The following is a 22,563-nucleotide window of genomic DNA, read 5'->3' as shown; positions in this document are numbered from 1 at the left end:
CTAAAAGCTAACTTCTGCCAATGGAGCTTATACAAAATACTGAAATATGGGTCTGAATATCAAATTTGGCAGTGGTATTGTCTCTGGTACTATGGAAAAAAAGTGAATTCTTTAGAATTTTGGCATCAGCTTGGTACCGAAGTATCGGTTCTTGTGACATCCCCTAATTGCCATTGTGGTTGACAACTATTTATCCATCAGCAATTCAATATACAGCACAATACAAGATGCAGGAGGGGAAGAAGTCTAAGTATTTTCTGTAGCTACTGTAAATACTCAACTATCTGACTCCCCCCATCAAAGATAAGTGCTCTAAAACTGTTGCAGGCACTTGCAGCCTGTGAAAACCCTCTAATGCTAAATTGTTGGTGCCAGGAAAGTGGGAAATGAGGGCAGGATCAGTCAATGCCGCAGACGTAATTTAATCCTATCTGAATAGTAATTCCACCCAACTCTAATTACTAAGTGCATAGCTGCAGAGTAAGTGATTAAGGGTTCTACTTTCAGTGGCCGTACACGGGAGTAGCAAGGACGTAGTGTTGGAAAAGTCGGGTCGGTGTTTTTGTTCTTTTTTTTTTAAATCTGTGGCTTTCTGTCAACTCGTCTCTGCACGTGTGGGAGGAAAAAAATGAATGTGTTCGTAAAAGCACAACGGTAGAGTTTGCATTCCCCTTGACTTATAGATTTCCTTTATTAAATGCTTTTCAGATGAAACCTGACCCTACAAGAAGATGATCACCTGAGTAACCAACACAATTATATTCACTTAACAACAGCACATATTCTTTATCTGAGCTATTTTTGAATCGCTGGACTATCTATGTCATATTTTATCTGCAAGCTAATTGTTACAATGCACATCGGCCTCTTTAAGGGAATCTTCTTCCTTATTAAAATGATGTTCCTCCCGCACAAGGACATCATTTTCCTGATGGAAATAAGAAAAAGGTTATTTCACCAAATTATCCTTTTCCATTATCAGACTGTCACTGAAAGGTGTCTCTCAAGTGAGGGGGAAAGAGGGGACTTGATTGGTTGTGACTCACTGCCTATTAACCACCATATTTATGACGGTGCTGCTGCGGGGGGGTTAACGCGCCTCTGACCGTAGAGTTGCAAAATAAATAATTCTTCTTAACTCCGGGCACGCTTGCCTGCACCGCTGATTCACAAAAATATAGTCCCGAGTTTAACTGTGCTGATAGCTGCAGTATATTCTCCGGCTCTAAACTCTTGTGGTTTGTTTGTTTGTGCGCGAGAGCACGTCCAATGACAGAGCCGCTCGCTCTTTTTGCCCCGTCATAAAGAAGTCCATAACGGCAGAGGTACTCCTTAATTGAACAGATTAGGTCATTTTCAGTTTGGGTGTGGAGGAAAATATCAAAGTGAGAAAAAGCTTCACACATCGACGAGCCCCTCCTCCACAAACCTCTCCCTAATTTATCTCCCCACCTCCTCCACTTCCATCCGGGAGAGGCAGCAGTGCATTAAAAATAGATCTATAAAAACTTTATTAACGTGGTAAATTCCGGCACGATTAATAACAACATCCTGTGAATTGTTAAGGAGCATCTGCTATTGCATTCTCCATTAGGGTGCATCAATATGCAGTTTGCAATGTTGCGCCACACGGGCTGTGATCTCGCTTTTTAACGTCGAAAAAGAGCGATGATTGACAATGCGGTGCGGCATCTATTTTTCATGCGCCACTGCATCAGGTGGTGATGAAATGAAAGAGAAACAGTACAACAGAGAGAAAAGGGCTGGAGGGGTGCTGCTGGGTGCAGAGAGAGTGGAGGAGGAGGGAGGAGGAGGGGATGTGTGCCAAGAAAGAAGAAAGGTGAGGAGGAAAGAGAAAGAATACGATCACATGGAGCGTTGCTGGAGAGGGTGGTTGCGGAGTAAACGCCAGAGGAAGTTAGAGAACAGACGGGAGATGAAGGGGTGACGAGGTGGAGGTGGGAGGAGTCACTCACACGTGGAAGACGGTCTTCTGGTCTCCGATCACCTCGCCGTCTCCCACCGTCAGCGTGTCGTAGCCCCGCTCCAGGTCAAAATCCTCAAATGTCAGCTTGATCACCTGGACAACAGTGGGGACATCGCCAAGACAACCGTGAGTGTCAGACATTTCAACGCTCCCTACGCCAGGTGCAGAGGAGAAACCCCCTCCCCTATCTGTGACTTTCCATCCCTCTGTCCACGAGTCTGTCATCCCTCAATCTCCTCTGAGTAATCGTCTATGCTCATTACACGCCGTGCACATGGTGTCCAACACATCTGTGCTTTGCTTTCGTCAATTTTCCTTCCTGCAAATACTCACGAATCTTCATTAAATATGACTCCAATCAGAATCCAACGCACTTTCCGGTGTGTTTACTTTGCAGCATCTGACTTCCAGTCTGGCGATTATAAACTCCCTCCCGATAATCAGATATCTGATTGCCTGCCAGACGCTCTGCCTGACCCCTACTCTTTGCTCATCAAATCATCAGGTTGCAGACACGTTTGTGACCAATTGAGCCAGACGTACAGAGACTTTTAAGCACATCACAGAGAGGTGGCAGGGGACTTCAGGTGGTCCGCAAGGTGAATATATGCATCGTAAAAGGTCAAAAGGAAAGTTTTTAAAGATTAACATATTGAATTTTTAAGTTTCGGGAGAAAAAAAAGACATATATTTATTTGATTTTGTACGAGTGTGGGAGAGAAGGTTAAATAAGCTAAGAAAAATAATAAATTTTCCCTCGCTGAAGGAGGCATGGGGTGGGTCCAATGAAGAGAGACAAATAAATACGATTTCATTATGATTAGCACATAATGTTGATAAAGACAAAAGTGCTACGAGTAATAGGGCAGACTAAAATAAAAATATACCTTTTTTAAAAGCAAAAGTAAAGGTAGGACTTGCTTTGTCTCTGTATTTTAAATTAGCTGCCACTGATTTCCGCCAACTTCCTAATGTTTTCAGAGGGCTGAGAGAGCGAGGCCTAATGAAAAAGCTTATATAAATGCAAATTGCATTCTGTCCTATGTTAAACCCGGTGCCTAATGAAAATTGCCAAGGTGGAGAGGAGAGATGGATGGTGTGCGGGAGAAATGGGTCCGATCACTCGATAAATAGAGCCTCATAGCCCAAACTCATCTCACATCCGCTATTCAACAGGTGAGGCAAAGGCACAGACAAAAAAGGAAAGCAATTACATGCACACACACATACATATACATATATATATATATACAGTTACACACTTTATATTGTTTGCAACCTCTAAAAATTTCTGTCGTATGGGAACAAGAGACCCCAAGTGTCCCTGAAGCTGACGGGAAGCAAGAACCCACATTAGTCATGATGTCACGAGGTGGGATCAGGTCTAGAAGAGCTGTGTCACGCACACCCGCCCACCTCTCAGTGTGCGGTTCCGCCTCAGTGTCCTGCCCGACCCGGCCTCTCCTCGGGCCGGGACGGTCGGGCAGGAATAGAAGCCCATTACGTCTCTAAACAGAAAGAACAGACTCGCTCCATCTTCATTGGGACCAGACACGGAGCGAGAGACAGCACCAAAAGTACTGTTGTCTGTTTCAGCAGGATGCCTGCCGGGTATACCCAAGGGTGTCTGTGTGTGTGTGTGTGTGTGTGTGTGAAAAAGGTGGGGTTGGGTGAGGGATGTGCCGTTACCGCACTCCCTCTAACCTCACACAGCCCCTCCGTCACTACTGCAATGAGCAAGCAGATCTCTACAACCATTTAGCTTGACTTGACAGAAGGATCTTTTGGCAGGAAGTAGAAGCTGCGTGGCCTTGAAAAACAACTTCAAAGTCAATGGCCTGAACAGAGCAACAATGACACATCTCATGACATCCTCTGAGCATGCACTCCAAACCTCTCCATTAGTCGTCTCGCCGTTTGTACTCTTCTCCTCTCTCCCTCTAACAGCTCTCTTTTGTCTCCTGTCGGCTCAGGTCCAGGGTTTTCCTTTCTTTCATTTGCCTTATCGCTCGCATTTGTCCACAAGTGAGCTTTCGCCTCATGGCGGTTTTAACAGACACCTGAACTGTCCAGTCGTAATATGCATGAAACGAGTCAACCGCTTTACTGTTTTTGCAGTGCAACACATCTCTTAAGCTGTTTTCAATCAACCTACTCCGGAGATTGTCCAAACAAAAAGGTCTGGACATTCTCTGGAGTTTGCCTTTCACACATGAACGATACAGCAGGAGAGTCTACGCACACAACACCCAAACCTCTGGAGCTTTCAGGCGAGGAGTGGTGCAGCCAGCAGAGGCAGGATGTAACAAATTAATTCTCATTCTCGCCCACTCACTACCTCTACTGGAGAAACTTGAGACCAGACACTCTCGGCCAGTCATATACCGCTCCTCCAGAGAAAGTCCGGAGATGACCCGACATTCAGCACATGTCTGAAAGCAGCTCTAAAGACAGCGCTGGATTGTGTGATCAGTCGCTAAAACCAAATAGCTGCACCGTTGCTTAAAATGAGCTTTTACCTTAGATGGGTCTGCGGCAGCGATGACCCACGTGCAGTTGGCGTTGTTGTCATACTGGACCGGGTAGTTGGGAGATGTGATGACACCGCCGGGTCCTCTCAGCTGACCTCCACACATTGGCGCTACAGGAGAGGACACAGAGAGTTTGTGTTAATGTTTAAAGACACATTCCTCATTTAGAATCCACAGGACGAAGCTGCGGGTCAAACCCTGTGTTGCATTTCCTGTTAAATCCACAAGTCATGATGCTGTTTGGCTGCAGCTTGTGCAGAGTCATACCTCAGCAGAGTCATACCTCAGCTACATCAGCCTCCACACCTGTACACTTTGTTATCACCCATAGTGGCAATTGTATATGTTTACTTGGATTATGTATATTTCACATTTTCTTGTTCCGTTCAGAAACGACCTGCGTGGGCGTTCAACACTCAGAACTCAGTCTTTACCAGGCGACATGAGCAGCATCCTGAAGAGCATCATAATGAGGCCATCTGCCGAATTCAACTGTGAAACTAGTCAAAATGCATTTCTAACATCCGCAAAGGAGGTTATGTTTCCCCCTGTGCGTTTGTTTGTAGGTTGTGCTGGATTGTTTGTTTGTTTGCAGGATAACACAAAAACAAGTCAAGTTAGCCCAATGTATTTGATAAATATAGTCTCAATGTGCTTTAATGATAGCAAGCAAAGATACATGATCAATATTTGGAATGACTTAACATATCATTTGAAAAATAAATCAAAGAGAATAAAATAAATTAGAACAAAATTTGACTCCGCCAAACTGTTCAGTTTCTGTGAACATGTGAAGGTCGCTGTAACCTTATCTTTGACAACTGAAACACAGTAACATGAGGTCATTGTAACCTTGACCTTTGACCTCAAGGCACCAACATCTAATCAGTTCATCTTTGAGTTCAAGTGAAAGTTTGCAGCAAATCTAACGACTTTCCCTGAATAGTCTTTTACCAAACCGCAAAACAAATCTTTTCTTTGTATGTATGTGTATGTTTTTGTCTGCTTTTAAAAGAAACTGTCGACCACGAGTCACGTCGTATATAATTACAATACTGAACAGAAAAGGACAGATGGGACACGGGATTAAAAAAAGAACCAATTCAATTTCGGCAGATCCGCACAAAAGGGGCGGATCCAATATTTCCCCCCCACTGTCGACAGGGCAGATTGGTGGAGGTATGTATGCACTCTACTGAGTTCCATTCCAGTTTAACTTTACTTATTACTGACTAAGCTGCAATCAAGCATCACTTCTTAAAACTGGCAAATGGTTGCTAAAGACATTGTGGCTATTATCATATTTTAAAGCGAGAGCAATCTAAACACAATCACCTGCATGGCTCGATTTAAAGACCCGACTTGCCAATTTAATGTGGTGGAATTACAAAGAGATTTAATCAAAACCATAAATCATCCATCCATCCATCCATTATCTATAATGTTTTACTTTTCAGCATCAGGGTAAGAGGCAGGTTGAACCATAAATCACACACGTCTACAATGAATATCATCAGGCTATGAAATGCAAGTAATTAATTATGACAATAAAACTAACTAGAGGATATCAGACTCGGCTATTGTTAAAATGGGTCACGGTACACAAAATCCCACCGTTAATAAGATTGGGTACATCCGAAAACTTATCATGATAGAAAAAACTTGTTTAATATACGTTATAAGTACAACACTTTGATATTCTCATTGAAACTAGTGTGGGAGTCGTTTGGAAACCAAGCTTCTAAGGACAATGTGACTTTTCTTATCAAGGCCCGAGGGTGTCTGCATGGCAGAACTATTCAAAACCCCCTTCAAATTAAAACGGAATTCGTAATGAGCACTTTGAGGGGCATTAGTGTGTACTTGTGTACAAATGTGGGGGGGATAACCTGAAGTATTTGAAAGGGCCTGAACCAGCCACCCTGATTTTAATGAGTTATGTCTGTAAAAGAGGACCTTCGGGTGTTCGAGCCCCGCTCAGTGGCTCGGTGCTACACCCCCTCTCCCACCAAATCACCCCTATTAAAGTGCAAAGAGAACTTTGCTGAAGTTAAGGGGAGAATAAAGTAATTAATATGAGTTGTGCTGACAGTGAGGGTGACCTTAATGAAAATAATACAGCACAGAGGAAGCCCAAAGAAGCATCCACTCCTATTCCCTTTAATCATGGGGATCATTGTGGCCGACGCGTCCCACCCTGTGTGTTCAGCGACAGGCATAGAAGTGCAGCGAGATAACCGGCAATCAAAATCAGTGTCACCAGCAAGAAAGAATGAACGAAAGAGAAAAGAGTGGATTTTATATCAAGAAAATCGTTTTTTGCAGCAAGAGCTTGAGTCTTTTTTTTCCAGTTCTAATGATAGTGCATCGTTTCGCCCTCTGAAATCATACCATCGCAAAGCATATCACACGATGTGTATTGTGCTGTGTATTTCAGTCCAATATTTATATATACTCTGTAAAAGGGAGTATTTGATTATCTGGTCGGACATGCACAACTACTGCATTTTAGTACTTGTTAACTGTTGCCCAAACAGTAGTCGACTAGCTGATTAATCTTTCTTTTTGTTATGGGAAGATGACTGGATGCGTCATGATAGTAGTTGTTCACATACTTGCTGTGCAGTACTATCCGTTTACTTAGAATGTTATCATTATGAGTTTTCCTCTAGGAGGCGCAGCGCAGAACTCATATAAAACTACGACATTTGCTTTTTTTTAAAAATGGTTTTGTAAATGGTTTTGTTTTTATATAGCGTTTTTCTAGTCTAGATGACCACTCAAAGCTCTTTACAGTACAGTTTTACATTCACCCATTCACACACACATTCTTACAGTGCATCTATTCACAGCACTTTGTTATTCTATGGGGGGGCAATTCAGGGTTCTGCATCTTGCCCAAGGACACTTCGGCATGCAGATGGGTCAGACTGGGGATCGAACTGCCGACCTTCAGGTTGGAGGACGACCACTCTACCCCTCAGCCGCCCCGGCTGAACATAAAAAAAAAACATAGCCAAACTTTAGGTCTTTTATTGCGCCTACATTGCCCCCTGCCATTCCTGTGCGATCTATCTGCTGTAGATGCATTGCTAATGATGTACAACTGCACCAGGCTTAATCCACAGATGAATGACTGGAGTTACAAAAGTCACAAAACATTGACAAGGTAAAAAGTACGTACATCTGCTACGTAAAAGCACAAGCTAACTCTAATTTAGGATGCATCTCTTCAATTATTCCTGGATGATGTCTGATCTTCATTTTGAAGCAGAACAAAAGTGACAAAGGTTAAATGATGATGATGGAATGTGATATCTTTAAAGGGCAAATTGTGCTGACATTTTTGCAGATGTCATGTCAATCTCCACCGTTTCTTTAGATGAAAGTGAAAAGCAGCTGATGGTGATAGTGGGGCCTGCACTCCCAAAAAAAAAAAAAAACTGTCAGTTTTTTGTGTCATTATTTTATATCAAAGAAGAACAGAAGACAGATATGCCAGAACCAGACTCTCATCACCGTGTCTCATGTAAAAAGAACACCAAAGATCCTCATCTTTTATGACTGATAGTCTCTTAACTGAGATGAAGCACATTCAAATAATCATTCTGACATCTTCTTAGTGCTGTAATTTAATTTAAATCAGTCTTGGGATTCTTGAATTTTGGACAACATGAAAAATGATTGCACAGTGATTGAATTGCACAAACCCTACAGGTGATCACATTATTATCTCACAGAGACAATGGTTTTCAAAAGCATGAATGGGGAAACTGGTACAAAATGGGAGACAGGTCTTTCTGGGGAAAAGGGTCAATGCAGTTGAAAACTCCCTGTAATGAATCTAAGGGTTCAATGTTAATAAAAGTCAAACTTTACTGTTAATAACCTACAAATATAATCTCATATTTGCTCTTCTGCTCATGTACTTTCTGATGCGGCGATTAATTAATTGATGTCAATCTTGGTGCATGCAGAATTGTTTACCCTAATTATTTTAACCTTTTGGAGTTATAACTCAGCACTTTACAATTACTGGGCCATTCGAGAGTAATGACAAAGCATTTAGTCCTGTTGGATCAATGAAACAACAATCAACCACCAGCCACCAACTGCAATGACTTTGATTTTTTTATTGCATCTTTGGGCAAAAAGTTCTGAGCCCAAAGCTCTGTAGAGCTGAGGAGAGCAACTTCTTTCACTTCACCACATTATTCCCACACTATCATCTCAAGCACTGCTATTAAAAACACATTGATTATAGCTGCTTTAAGGGGGAATGACTAGGAAGAGGTTATTTTGTACGGCTCGTGTTATCTTTCCTTTAAGATACCTCACTCCCGATGGTGGAGCGCAGTGTATTTAAACCCTATGGATCTGTTCTGTGTAATTTGACAACTTTTTCTGTCTGCATTGAGAATGTTAAGATTGGTATTGACGTGCAGAGCTCTGTTGAATTGAAACTAAAAAATAATTCCCACCTGAAAATAATGCTTAAATTTGTTTTATAATGCATTAAATCATTAAAACAAAATATATATATATATTTTTGAATATAGGATTTATATCAATATACGAGATCCAATTAACCAACCCCCCTTGGATTCTGGGAGGCGTGTGCACTGTGTGTCTGTGTGCGTTAGAGTGTGGATAGAGAATCCCATCAGGACCAGATGGGTCAGGTTGGGTTTGCAGAAAATCTTTAAATTATATTCAGGAGGGGCTTTGTCCCATTGGCTGGGCTGTCTACTTGATTTCTTATGCTGAACATGACTGAAATCAGGGAAATCATCTGAGTTGGGTTAGGTTTGAAAAAAAGATGACTCTGTTGGGTTTTGCAGCCCGAGTCAAACTATATGTGTGTGTATATGTTCGTATTTACATTGCAATATCCATGTTATTTTTCAAAGTGCAATTAGTTTGTATAGAGACAAAAATAAACATGTTTCAAAGTCTGATGTGCCATCGATTAAAACAATTATACTTCACAAAAAAGTGAAAAATCTAATCCAGTCTTTTGAATTCACCTCACTGAGGCTGAGAACTGAACCTGAGGAGAACATGAACATCAGGAACACTGCACAGGGAGCCTGACCACTTTCCCTGCCTGTCACAAAGTGGTCAGAAGGAAGACATGACTGATGGGCAGCGCCGCCCCACCACGGCTAAACAGCAGGAAGCAAAAGAACACTAGCCAAAGGTCAAAGTCGCGCCAGTCACCGCGAAATAACATAGAAGAAGCAAAACGCATTCCCATCACAGTTCTGAGTGTGGACATATAAATGGAGGTCATATTGAGAGTAACTCCATTACACACACACTCATGTGCATGGATGGTGAGCCCACAGGTCAGTCCTTACCTCTGCATATGGGCCGATCGTCACTCCAGCCTACGTAGCTGTCCGTCACTCGGAGACAGCTGATGCTCTTCGAGCCCTGGAGTTCGTAACCCTCATCGCAGGAGAAATGCACCGTGGCTCCCCGCCTACAGAAAAAAACAAAAACATTAGCACCAGAAACATTTCCTGTAAAAAAAAACTCACTTAGCTGTGAGCACAGATGATGGATATGTAACAAGACAAATTTGAAAAAAAGTAGATATTAGCCGACTTCCTGGCTGGGATTTCCAAAAGTGCTGCATTGTGGGAGATGGATGTTCCCCATTTGTCTGTGTTGCAGTTGACCACTGACAGAAACAATGGCTCGGAGCGGAATGAATCTCTAATTTGTTTTAGTGTACACATTTCTCTTCCTGGTTTGGTTGCAGTGGCTTTATGGGGCGTGACGCTGGATAATGTGCAGTTCCTGACTTTGTCATAGTACCCAATAGTGTGGCCACATTTCCAGTGAGTGCTTCCCAGCTCACTGCCGATTAAAACTCACATCATTAACAACAAACCGGGAGATCACTTTGGAATAAAATTGCAATGTGCATTTCCAAAAGCACATTTTAAATGATGACATTGGAGAATTCCCCCAATTAATACTGAGACTTTTAATCTCAGACCTGTTTTGGAAAAAAACAGCTTATTATAATAATGTCAAAATCTTACTTAAAAATAAATAACCAGCAATTTACTACTAATTGCTGATGTTATTTATTTGTAACATAAAAACCCAACTGTCAAAGGGCACTTTATCATAAGCTGAATGACTATTAGAGGAGCCTTCACAAAAGATACAACTGAAAGGACTGAGCTAAATGAATGCAACAAAATAGAGAATTAAATGACCTTGATATATATTTTCACAAGCCATATACCTTTATGGTGTGTAGTAACACTGCGTAGCTCATGGAAATAAACATTAGTCTTAGTCTTATAGTTATAAAACTGCAACTGCCTCAAAGACAAGTGAGGTCTCAAATATTGTACACAACATATTGTCTATTATTGACAATGCATCAATCTACCTGTTCTTGTTCAATCATGATTTTTTTTATTTATTTAGTTAGAGATGACACTTCATTTAATTAAAGGCTTCTCAAATCATTCTTCACTTTATTTTACCTGAAGTCTGAGCCTTTTCTTTTCCCTCGATCTGGGATCCCCGGGTCTGGACACATGTTGTGTCCTTGGGCGACACCCATCTGCGACACTAATGCGAAAAAGACAGAGAAAAAAGGATGACGGACAGATTGGGTAACAGTTGGAATTAGGGAAAAACTGACATGCATATTAAAATGCCTGGACAAGTCCTGGCAAGAGGGAATTAAAAAAACAGGGTCAGTAGTTAGGGGGGTAAAGGAGGTTGTTGCACCGGGCACATGGTACAACGTTTTTTTACTTTGTCCCTTAATTGATCATTGGTGTGTTTTGGGTGCAACAAACCGATTCACTCATTCCCTTTAAAAGTCAGGTTGGCCTTCACTCAAAACGTTTTCCTTCTCTACAGTGGAAACCTTTTCACTTTGAGCAGATCATCTGTGTCAGCACGTTGTGTGACCTCTAATATGTAAGGTGCGTATTACTGTCTTAAAGATGAGTCCCAAAAATAATAGCGACAAATGACGTCCGACCAGACAAATCACTTTTTACTAACTCAATATCGCAGTGCACCAAACCACGTCAAATACAACCATGACACTCACGGGTGTTCTGATTGGTGCAGGTGTATTTTGGAAGGCGCTGGCATGGTAACTTGTTTTGTGCATTACAACACTTTGCATCAGGCATTAGTCAGGGCCCTCTTTGTTCTCAGAGTGTTTGTTGTTAACTTCCTGCCCTCCAGTCGCCAATAATCACCTGATGCCGTTTAATCATTACAAAGCAAAAGTAAGGTTCAAAGGCTGATGAGCAGAATCAGTGCTAAGAACTCCCTTAGTCTGTTCGTATTGTCAAACGAGTGCTTGATATTTGCACTGCACTTGCATAAATCAACTCGTTTAGCACACACCTTGACCCGTTTAACATTTCTCATCCAGGACATTTTATCCCTGGGCACAGTCCTGGTGCTGCTCGGTTAAATCATGTCACAGGGTGCAAAGCACTGGAAGGCAACGTGCCAGGATGGGTCAAATAAACCTGGGCAAGCGGGAGAGCCCATCTGACGGACTGGGAGGGGTCAAAGGTCTGCGGGGGCCAAATCAATGCGACACCTGCTCATTGGCCACGGTCCAAGTTTGATGCGAGAGAGTAATGGGTTCAAAAGCAGAGGCTCGTTGCCGCTGTCGGGGCGAAAGAAATGGAAGAGAGGAACGACGTCAGAGGAATGAAGCTATTGATTAAAAGAAGGAGGAGGAGGCCAATGATAACTTCTTGACTGTCCATGTCATGTTTACTCACATCTCTACAGAGAATACTGTGGTTTATCATAGTAACAAAACAGATTGAACCCTATTTGTATAATGTGAACATTGTCATTCAATCAATACTTAATCACAGCAGCAGGTTAAAGCAGTGACATGGTGATAATGCAGCTGCAAGGAGGCTGGTTGGCAGTACTGTAATTTATTAATCCATTTTTATTATTGTACTATACGGCACATGTAGCTTTAGATATTAAGAAAATACAAATAATCCCATTTTAATCCCATGTATGCAAAGTGATCTAAGTAATGAACTTCATCATTTTGAACTCCAAAACCTGTGCCTGTCTTTCCGTTAAGGGTCCTGGGCAGTGACATAATATGGAAATGTTATACATAGGGGATCGTAAAGTGGAGGTTTAAAGAAAATAAAAAAGCCTTAAAGGGACGCAAATGAAAGGAAAGACGAAAGAGTGATTTTTTCTCTGAGAAACACGAGGATTAAAAGCAGAAGATAAAGTGGGAGGAGGAGGTGGATAAAATGATTTAAAAATGGCCTTGAGGCAGGATTACCATTAATGCACCTCTCTTTTTGTCTAACAGGTTGTTCTTAAACCCTCTAACATCCATCTCTGCACGCCGCTCTCGTCAGGTGACTCGCCGCCGTCAAGCTATTAATGTCCCAGGTGTTCAAATAAAGCCAGGATCGGATAAAAGCAAGCGGCAGAGTCAGACAGGCGGCGAGGGAGAGGGAGAGAGAGAGAGAGAGAGAGAGAGAGAGAGAGAGAGAGAGAGAGAGAGAGAGAGAGAGAGAGAGAGAGAGAGAGAGAGAGAGAGAGAGAGAGAGAGAGAGAGAGAGAGAGAGAGAGAGAGAGAGAGAGAGAGAGAGAGAGAGAGAGAGAGAGAGAGAGAGAGAGAGAGAGAGAGAGAGAGAGAGAGAGAGAGAGAGAGAGAGAGAGAGAGAGAGAGAGAGAGTACAAGGGCAAGGAAGACTGCCACGGTGAAGAGAGCCACCAATGCAATTACTGCTGTCCATTTACCATTAGAACGGCGTCTCCAGCACAGACAGTGCGTCCTTTGTGTTTGTACCTTTTACAGTCAGAATTTACCCTTTGCTCTGGCCAAGGAGTGAAAGAAGAAGGAAAAAAAAAACTAACAAGGAAGTTAGGGAGAGTGAGAAGATGAAAAGGACTCTGGCATCTTCTGTCATAGGAGGACACAGATATTGTGGAGTGGACAGGCATATTCAACGTGTATTAAATTAGTATTTTTTTCCACAGTTAAGTCAGTTACTCGTGGCCACAAGAGTCGCGTCTGTTCTTTACTGGCAACACTGAAACTGAACTGAATAAACCTCTTGGATTAACTTCTACTATCGAACTCCATTGTCATGCAGTGCTCACCCTCCTTAAGGGAAATATCTAATTATAACAGTATTGTCCTCATTCATCCCTTAGCCCTACCACTTGGTCCTACCCCTTTGTTTTGTGTGTTGCTGTGAAGGGGCTGTGTTGTGTCATTTATCCAAGTGATGTAGTGGTAGTGGCCATCTAGGCCTTCAAAAACACCCCTTCGACCGTGGTGTATTCAGGACCCCCCCCCCCAAAAAAAAAAAAACGAAGGGTTAGACAGAAATTCCTGAATGCTTTACAAATCCCTGATCCCTCATGTAGTCAAATGTCACTCTCCATCCATGTACACTGGACATGTAACTTTTCCCTCAATGTCACCTCGGGGAGACTTCAGTATGATTGTTAAGAGTTGTTAGTTGGCATGAGTCAATCTGTAGAAGCTCCTGAGGAAGATGCCGAATTAGATAAGTGCTTGAGTCCACAGTTGTAAGACATTTCTTTAAGTTATTATCTTGTTCTCTCCAATGATAACTCAGTGGCCTCTGTATTGGGAAAAGTGGACCAATAATTATTTTCAGTCCTGTTTATTTGCAAAACACGGCAATTAAAGTGTCCGACTTACACACTGATATCTTGTGGTGGTTGTCTTTGCTGGGCAGCATCTTTACCCCTCGCGACTTCAGTTCAGTCATCTTCTTCACTGCGGAGGGAAAGAGCACAGACACACATGAGCGACAGAAAGCCCACGCATTCCTGCATCGAGATGAAATATACAATATATACAATATACCTACCTGCCCACACCTGCTTCATGGCAACTTATTATTGCACTAAAACACAACATTTGAATGCAATGTCCATATGTAAAGGTCACATTTGTATGGTGATATGCACAATTCCCATAGAATATCATGTCAAGGGAATAACATTAATATTTGATATTAGGATTTTTTTTTAGGCAGGGTCTGCTAGGCACGATATGAGCTTTAAATTAGTCTCCTGATAATTGCAGGGAAAAAAATAAATAACTAAGTCATCATTGCAAAGTAAGCGGCCCCTCTAAATGCATATTTATTCATCAGTTTTAGCAGCAGCGTCAGCTGTTTTTGTGCAGACTCACCCTACTTAATTACTCCGACGCTTCCTGACAATGGAACTTTTACTTGTTTTGCACAAATGTGTCTGATCCTTTGTTCAGTTTCAGCAGCATTTTAATTCAAAGCTAATCTGACACATGTGGTGGTGGGGGGGAAAGTGCTTATTGTGGGTTTGAAAGAAAGGATCACAATGACAGATCTGTGAGAGTGATCTCAAAAAGAAGGCAGAAAAAAAGATATAATTGTGTTTGTATTGAGCAAACCGATCTATTAGGTGCAGCGTTTGATTGGGGCTGTTTCTGTTTAACGGACACAGAAGAAGGACACAAAGTCAATGGAGATATTCAATCAGCAGTCATTTCATCACCGCAACAAGCGGCTGCTGTGTAATCACGGGAGATGTCATGATGAGAATGGCTGGTGGTGGTTGTGGGGGGATGGAGTCAGTGTTTAATCTAATGAAAGTATTAGTCTCCCATTCCTCTCTGATCTTCTAAACATATTTATCTAACACTGAACCTGTTATCCCATGGGCTCACCGCGTTTTCTTTTTCATGTTGATCATGAATCCCCCCCCCTTCTCTTGCTCTCTATATTTTTCTCATACCATCATTGCCTCTGAGATTCCCAGCAGCTGGCTAGAGGTGAGATCCTTGGAGATCACCTTTATTCGGCTGATGAAATAATCCTTTTTCCCAGCTCATCCATTCTAAAGGTTGACCCCCACCCCCCCACCCTAAACCCTCAGAGAGCAATGGGAAGGGGTAATGGATGTGCTTGAGAGAGGCTTCTGTGCACGTGCATGTGTGTGTAAATGCACATCAGCTGCAGCATACAAGCCGTTTACCGGTTTTACAACTGTGGCTGATCTCTGTGTTTGTGCGGTTATGTGTGCAGAAGAGGGAAAAAAGTCAATCTTGAAATCACAACTACTTCCAACTACCAAAATACTGAAATAATTCCACTCGCTATCAGTACAGTTTCACAACCAGCTAAATGTTAAGACAAGAAAAAACCTGATTAACCCCAGAAATGTTTATTTACACTGGAAACTAGATGAAAATGTCGGTCAACCATCAGATATTTTCTCTCTACTGAATTTAACATATATCGGTGCTTCCTCTGTTCAGTTGTGTCTTGACAGTGAAGATAAAAAGCAAAGAGGTCACCAACACTTCCCTCCCTTAGGAGCAAGATCGTGGTCCACAAATTCTAAGGCCATCTGCCTCTAAGATCATGAGAAACATTTTGTACAAAGTTCACATCCTGGCCCGAGGGCAGCATGAGAGGAAAAGTTCAAGTCCAAAAAGGCAAAGACTGTTTTCTCTGGAAAATACAAATGTGCCTAATTTCAGGGCCGAGGGCTTGGTTTTGTTATTTTGTTGCATGTGGGTGGAGATGAGATTAGTGTGGTCATACCTTGGTACTGGGCGCTGAACCCTCTCAGCTTGTGGTTGCCGTCGGAGGTGAAGTGCAGCCTGAGCCAGTTCTTGCTGCTGATGATGGGTGAGGGAAGGTTGGGGCCGGTGAACCTGCGGAAACAGATACAGAAGAGAAAAGTGCCCTTTGTTATTAGCATATCCGCAAACGAGTGCTTCGAAGTGTAATAATACGAAGGTAGCAGATTGCAAACGGCTGTAATAATTAGCATACGCCATAATCATAATATAGGCACTGATCAGTTCCTTTGTACGTGACGGCTCTTTCAGGCATTTCCAAAGTCATCTCAGATATTTATTTAGTGTAGGTTGTCAAGGGAGCGATTCCATTAAAAAGGAATAAAGCACTAAATGTGTTATGTTTAATATATACCACTGTAAAAATTACTATAATTGAAGTACACATCGTTTTTTTCTTGCTTCTATTTTGCTCATTAATTATTGCAACTAAACATACAGAAACTATTTTCTCTTTTATTAGCTATTTGCTGTTTCATCTGCTGCTAGAAGGAAGCGGCTCTGCACTTGTGTCCGCACCACATTATGCAATACATCAGATTTCCCATAAAGTCAAGTCCGATGGATAGACGATATATTGTGGAGGCTGGCGGAACCTGACAGTCTTCCCGGTGATTGTCTTGTTTGTTCATGATGATTATACTTACATTTCAAAATGAATATTGCCATCACTTAGGAGGTGTTAAGATGGTGCAACTTTAAGATATATTGAAGGAATAATCAAACTCTCAAGGGGAATTGCAATTTTAAAGTCTCTTCACCAAACAACCTAACAACAACAAAAGAAATCAGCGACTGGGATAGAACAGTGGTGGCACTTGCAGAAAAGGGACGTTTAAAAGCAATGTTGAATTTTACTCTGTGTTATACACGCACACTCCAGTATGTGCACCTATACCCTCTTGCCACATCCCAACGAGTGCGAGCAGTAATTCCACTTCCCCAACAGCAAATTAAATTTCCCCAACTGTGTCCACCTCATCTCCCAAACCTACCTATCTGCCTGACTTTATAGAGTAGATTTATACTAAAGGTACACCTCCACCAAGCTCTTATTCATACGGCAGGGAAGTAAAAGAAGCAAAGAAAGAGAAAAGAGTGCATACCGCCCCCAAGGCCCAACCGTCCCTTTAAATTAAATTGAGCTGCACTAAACTGCAGACACTTCTACAGTATATGTCTTTAATATGCAAGATTTTTCTCCCACATCTGCAACTTATTCCAAAGGAAGTCAATGGGAATGTTAGAGGAAAAAAAACACCAACAGTAAAAGAAGCAAAGAAAGAGAAAAGAGTGCATACCGCCCCAAAGGCCCAACTGTCCCTTTAAATTCAATTGAGCTGCACTAAACTGCAGACACTTCTACAGTATATGTCTTTAATATGCAAGATTTTTCTCCAACATCTGCAACTTATTCCAAAGGAAGTCAATGGGAATGTTAGAGAAAGTGCAAATAAAAAATATTCTGGATTCGTCCCAGGATTTAATGGATGGATTTCATTTAATCTCCCCTGAACCAGCCAACATCCTTCCGCCAAGTTTTGTGGAAATCAGTTGTGTGTTTTTTGTGTAATCTTGCTAACAAACAAACAAAACAACCGACAAATGGACGGAAAGGGGTGAATACCTAACCGACTCGGCGGAGGTAATAAAGGAAGCTGCACCGTGTCGTAGCAAAAACATTTTATTCAAGCCGAACATGGATGCAGGGAAAATCAGAGAGTGGAGAACAGTTTTTTTGGCGGCGTATCGGACAAACTACAAGTGAGACGATAGACAATGAGGAAACGATCAAGAAATATTGCTTTCAAAATGTCAGTGATTTAGCCTCGCAGCAAGCAGAGGCAAAAGAAAATGTTGACGAGCTTAGAAAAGTGATTACGTCGCTGTGAAACCCCGAGCATTTCCCTCGGCCCCCGTGGCTGCCTCCATCCCCGCACTTGTAAGTCAGCAAAGCCAATGACCTCAATCCTTGGCTAAGACATGATTTCCATTGAGGCGAGCTTCACTAATCAAACAGTTATGTTCACATCTCAAAAAGGGTAGAGGTCAGGGTCTTGGGCACGGACGGGGTCGACCCTATTTCCTAACTAGATGAACGAGCTCCGTTTAATACGATGTTTGGAGAGGGAAAATATGTGTGTGTAAAAACCAGATGAAGGACAGCAACACAGTATCAAATCCAACAGCTCCTTTGGCGTATTTTGTGGACACCTTTCAAATAACTGCTACACTATCCATTGGTTATAATCCAATCATATACACTGTGTCCTCACTAGCATTGTATTTCTGCTCTTTCTTCAAACTTGGTCATAATTAAAGGTATTTATCTGATCAGATTAGTATTTTTCCTCTTCCTTTCAGTGTGGCCCAGAGGCTGCATGTAATAATGCAAATTAAGCGGAAATGTTAAGTCATTTTTTTATGACACAGGACTTGATTTACAACGGCGAGTACAAGAGTGATAAAGTGAGTCAGTATGTCTCTGGGGATGTTTTATCACTTAACAGCAGGGGGGGGGGGGGGGGCTCATGTAGGGTCCGGCGCATGTCACCTCCGGCTCTGAGTACTTAGCTGGGACCTGTGACAGCTGAATATCCTTGGTAGCAAATCTCCTGCCAATGAATTGCCGTAGGCTACATGACTCCACCAACCAGCATATGTACACACAAAGGCCCCCGAACACCAGATCCAAGTTGGTTTGTTGTTTTATCGTCAAGTGGAAACCAACGTCTACTGGATCTAGCAATTCTTCCTCTGTTCGCTTGTGTACAGTCGCCCCTTTTATCATAGGGATACATGGAAATGTCCTTTGAAATCATAGAGCAATTTAAGCTGGTAACAACTCTCATTAGCACCCAACAAAAAACTGACGACAGATTTCAGATTCTAAAAACTGTGGCATTGACCAAGGATCAAGAACTGATGGATATGCCATTCGGGATTAGACGATTAATAAATAGGGGATGAGGGATGAAAAGACCACCATAAATAACATCTTGACCCTATGTCACATCTGCCATTTCCCATTTTTTTTTTCTTGTTTGAGACATTGATGTTTGAGGGTGAAAGTGACCAAGGGGAGCGACAGAAAAACTCCTGGGCAGGCTGATGGAGGTCTGCTGAAGGTTGGTACTGCTATAGTTCCTTTTTACCTAGCCATCCCTCTCTCTCGCTCTCTCTCTCTGTCGCTGACCATATTAGCTTTTATGCGGAATTGTCTTGAGAGTGCAGCGCTAAATCAGTTTCCATTTCCAGGTCCCCAAAGCTCCTCGTACTGAGACTTTTGATGATTGTCCAAGGAAAGAACTTCAGGCAGGGCAAGGTGATGGAGGCGGCCGAGCTGTTGGTTTGTTGGTCTGGTTGTTTCCTGAAAACCAGCTTGGTTTTAATGCAGCTCTTTTATCTGAATCCACACTGTGTGTTATCGATATAAGTGAAACTCTGAAACGGTTACACAACCTCTGATTAGCAAGTATCTGAAATCAGATTTGCAAATCCCTGTCACTTAGAACTGTCTGTTCACTGTTATATTAAGATCGAGGGTCTTGGGAGAGACGCAGGACCAGTCAAAATCCATATTATGCAAGCCTAGCACAGAGACACTCTCCATACTGATGTGATGTGACTCATTAAATTGTTAATGCCTTTCAGGATTTTGAACAAAGGTCGCCGTCATCAGGCAATTCAGCAACCTTTCCTCGGCGAAAAGGGGCTTTTTCCTGCTTTATATTCATCGTTTCATGTCGTCTGCTTTCTGTTCGAGGGGCATGGTGTCAAATGACTCTGTGCACAATCAGTAGTGGGTGGAGTTTGCGGGTCAAAGGTGGCCGACTCTGCATTTGGACAAAGCGCATTAAATCAGATATTAATTGCGATAGAGCACCTGATGTGTGGGTGTTTGCGTAGGGGTGCAGGTGAATGCACGAATAACGTCTGTGTGAGTTGGAGCTATCTGTGTTAGTTGGAGCTCTGCTCAGTATGCAGGTCCCGGTGATTACAGAAGACGGTGGGTCACGGTGACTTTACAGCCAAAAGTCTGAGCATTCTAATGAGGCTTCGTGAAATATAGCACATGCCAGCCTGTCCAGATGTATATACAGACACCACAGCTAGTATATTTTCACTATACAAACACACACTGTTTACAGATATCAATAAATCCTCTCTCCCCATCCTCCCTGTCTTTTCACAAACACACAAACGCACGTGGCACATCTTTCCGAGGTAAAACTAATCAGTGTGGAAGACCCTTAAGAGACTGGCATTATTATTGTGCCGGCAGTGGAGCTGTAACTGTGACCTTCAAGTGTAACTGAGAGCAGGCGAAAACCGGGGGTTTAAATGAACCACCAGAGTCCCCTGCTCCAAACAACACACATAGAACCCATTAATTTCTTCAAACAACAACCACCCGGGCAGTAAAAACCATCAACTTTACACTATAAGTCAAGGCCGGAGTATTAAGACAGGCCTTCGGGGCAGTTATGCCTCCTGGGTCTGTGCTGCACCAGGAGGCGAAAGCTCTTGAGTGCAAAAAAAAAGAAGAGAGGCACTGCAGAGGAGACTGAAACCACCGGATGGCCAAGTCAGTAAAACTGCAGACCCATCAGAGCCAGCATGCCTACTCTTCCTTTAAATTCCCTGGTCCAACAGAGCTAAAATGTCTGTTCTTCTTCCTCTTTCAGCCCTCATGTTTTATTCATTCACAGACCTCTGGCCCCATCAGAAAGCCTTGTTAAATCTTCTGAGGGATTCCTTTCTTCCTCTTCCCACAACTCATTTCTGCCCTCACAGAACATATAATATGGACACTGATTGAAAGATATTTCCTTTTGGGAAGAGCAACGCGGCAGCCTTCATCTTGGCTCCCCCCCGTCCCGTATTATTTTTTTATTTTTTCTCAGTATGGCTAAAAGCTTCCTGTGAATACTATTTTGTGTTTCAGTCATTTTAAAAACAATGGGTTCACGCACCTCAAGCTTGGGGACAACTCTGTGGGGACAATGTGCCACACAACATCTTGTCATTGATAACCAGCTGTCAAAGACAAATATGTATTTTTCATAGACAGGGAAATACTAAGGGCAATGGGGTCTTTCATTGATGATGTGCTCTTCCAGTTTTAATACCGATGCAACTTAACACTAACCTTATGGGCTACTCTGTCATGCGGTTTCATTTGCACCAAAGAGAAATGCAGAGTAGTCACACAAGAGCAAATCTCAAGCTGTATGAGGTTGAACTGATTATTTTTTTCTTTCCTTACAAGTACACAAGGTACACATCAAACAATGTGTCAAGTCCGGAGAGAACTTCCGCATAGTTCTAGGCCACAGCAGGGATCTGTCACACTGACGGTGAGAGAAGTGTCCTGTGAGGAACAGGTTCAAGTCAAGGCAGCAACAGTTCTGCGTGGGGCTGATGAATAAAATCATGTTTTTTTTAGTTTGACCTGGATTGCAGTAATTACAGTCTACAGTCTGCATATGAAACTCAGAATATATCAAAGGCTGGCGATAAATTGTTCTTTCTACAACTTACGCACCCATTTATCAAACTCAATTTTTTTATTATAGGTCCTAGCTTTTGATTCACTTTTTTTTGTGCAGTCACAATCTGCGGCCTTGTTCAGACCTGGTAACATCTGTCCTGAGAGATTAAATCACCACTGGACACTGCTAAGCTGATCTGAGGAAAAAAGCCTCCTGACCATCTCTCTGTGACAAGTTGTGATCAGATCTCACTTTTCAGCTGTATATGCAAATAAACACACGTGTCAGAGGATGATGTGTGTGTGTATGTGTGTATCTGTGTGTTGGTATGAGCGAGAGAGAAAGACAGAGAAAGAGAGTGAGCAGAGTCAGAAGGGACTGAATGAATGAAAGTGCACATCTAGGAAGAAAGAGTTTACCAAATTTAGAAAAGTATAAATCATCATGTGGTGATCAGTGTTATGTTTATTGTGGCTGCTACGAACAAATTGATGTATGGACCCTGAGAACCGTAAAAGTAGGTTTGCGCAATTGCATTCACGCGGCAAAAAGGAATGTGGCCACATGTGTCCCAGACAAAAATGTAATTTGAGTGATTGGATTTCAGGACCTGATTTCACTCTTACCATTTCCTTGGATAACATTTCATGGCAATCCATTAAAATGTTAAATTCTGGAAAAAATCAAGTGACCCACCCCAGAGAAGGGAGCGACCCCATTACTTCATCCATCACGGTCCAATTTGAAAGAATCTGTCTGGAGAGTTAATCAGTTTCACGCACTATGACCCCGCAAATACAATACATCATATATTGTAGAGAGATATTTTGGTAGCAGCTTAAAAAAGAAGGCGTAAGGGCGAGCAGACAAAAGGGGGCCGAGACATAAAGTCAAGTG

General features: G+C 42.3%; 1 protein-coding gene across 1 annotated transcript in view; it reads right to left on the bottom strand.

The window, feature by feature from the left end:
* csmd2 (CUB and Sushi multiple domains 2) overlaps positions 1–22,563 on the bottom strand; it is a 260,666-nt gene that overhangs the window by 118,893 nt on the left and 119,210 nt on the right. The window contains exons 6-11 of the mRNA XM_061092731.1: positions 16,134–16,246; positions 14,240–14,317; positions 11,028–11,115; positions 9,879–10,003; positions 4,507–4,628; positions 1,977–2,080 (exon numbers count right to left, since the gene is read on the bottom strand). Of these exons, the coding sequence (XP_060948714.1) occupies positions 1,977–2,080; positions 4,507–4,628; positions 9,879–10,003; positions 11,028–11,115; positions 14,240–14,317; positions 16,134–16,246 (630 nt within the window). The remainder of the gene's footprint in view (positions 1–1,976; positions 2,081–4,506; positions 4,629–9,878; positions 10,004–11,027; positions 11,116–14,239; positions 14,318–16,133; positions 16,247–22,563) is intronic.

This window comes from Limanda limanda, chromosome 19 (assembly GCF_963576545.1).
Source record: "Limanda limanda chromosome 19, fLimLim1.1, whole genome shotgun sequence".
In the NCBI taxonomy this organism is placed as follows: domain Eukaryota; kingdom Metazoa; phylum Chordata; class Actinopteri; order Pleuronectiformes; family Pleuronectidae; genus Limanda; species Limanda limanda.
Note: the sequence above shows the minus strand (reverse complement) of the source record. Positions and strands in the feature narration are given on the sequence as shown.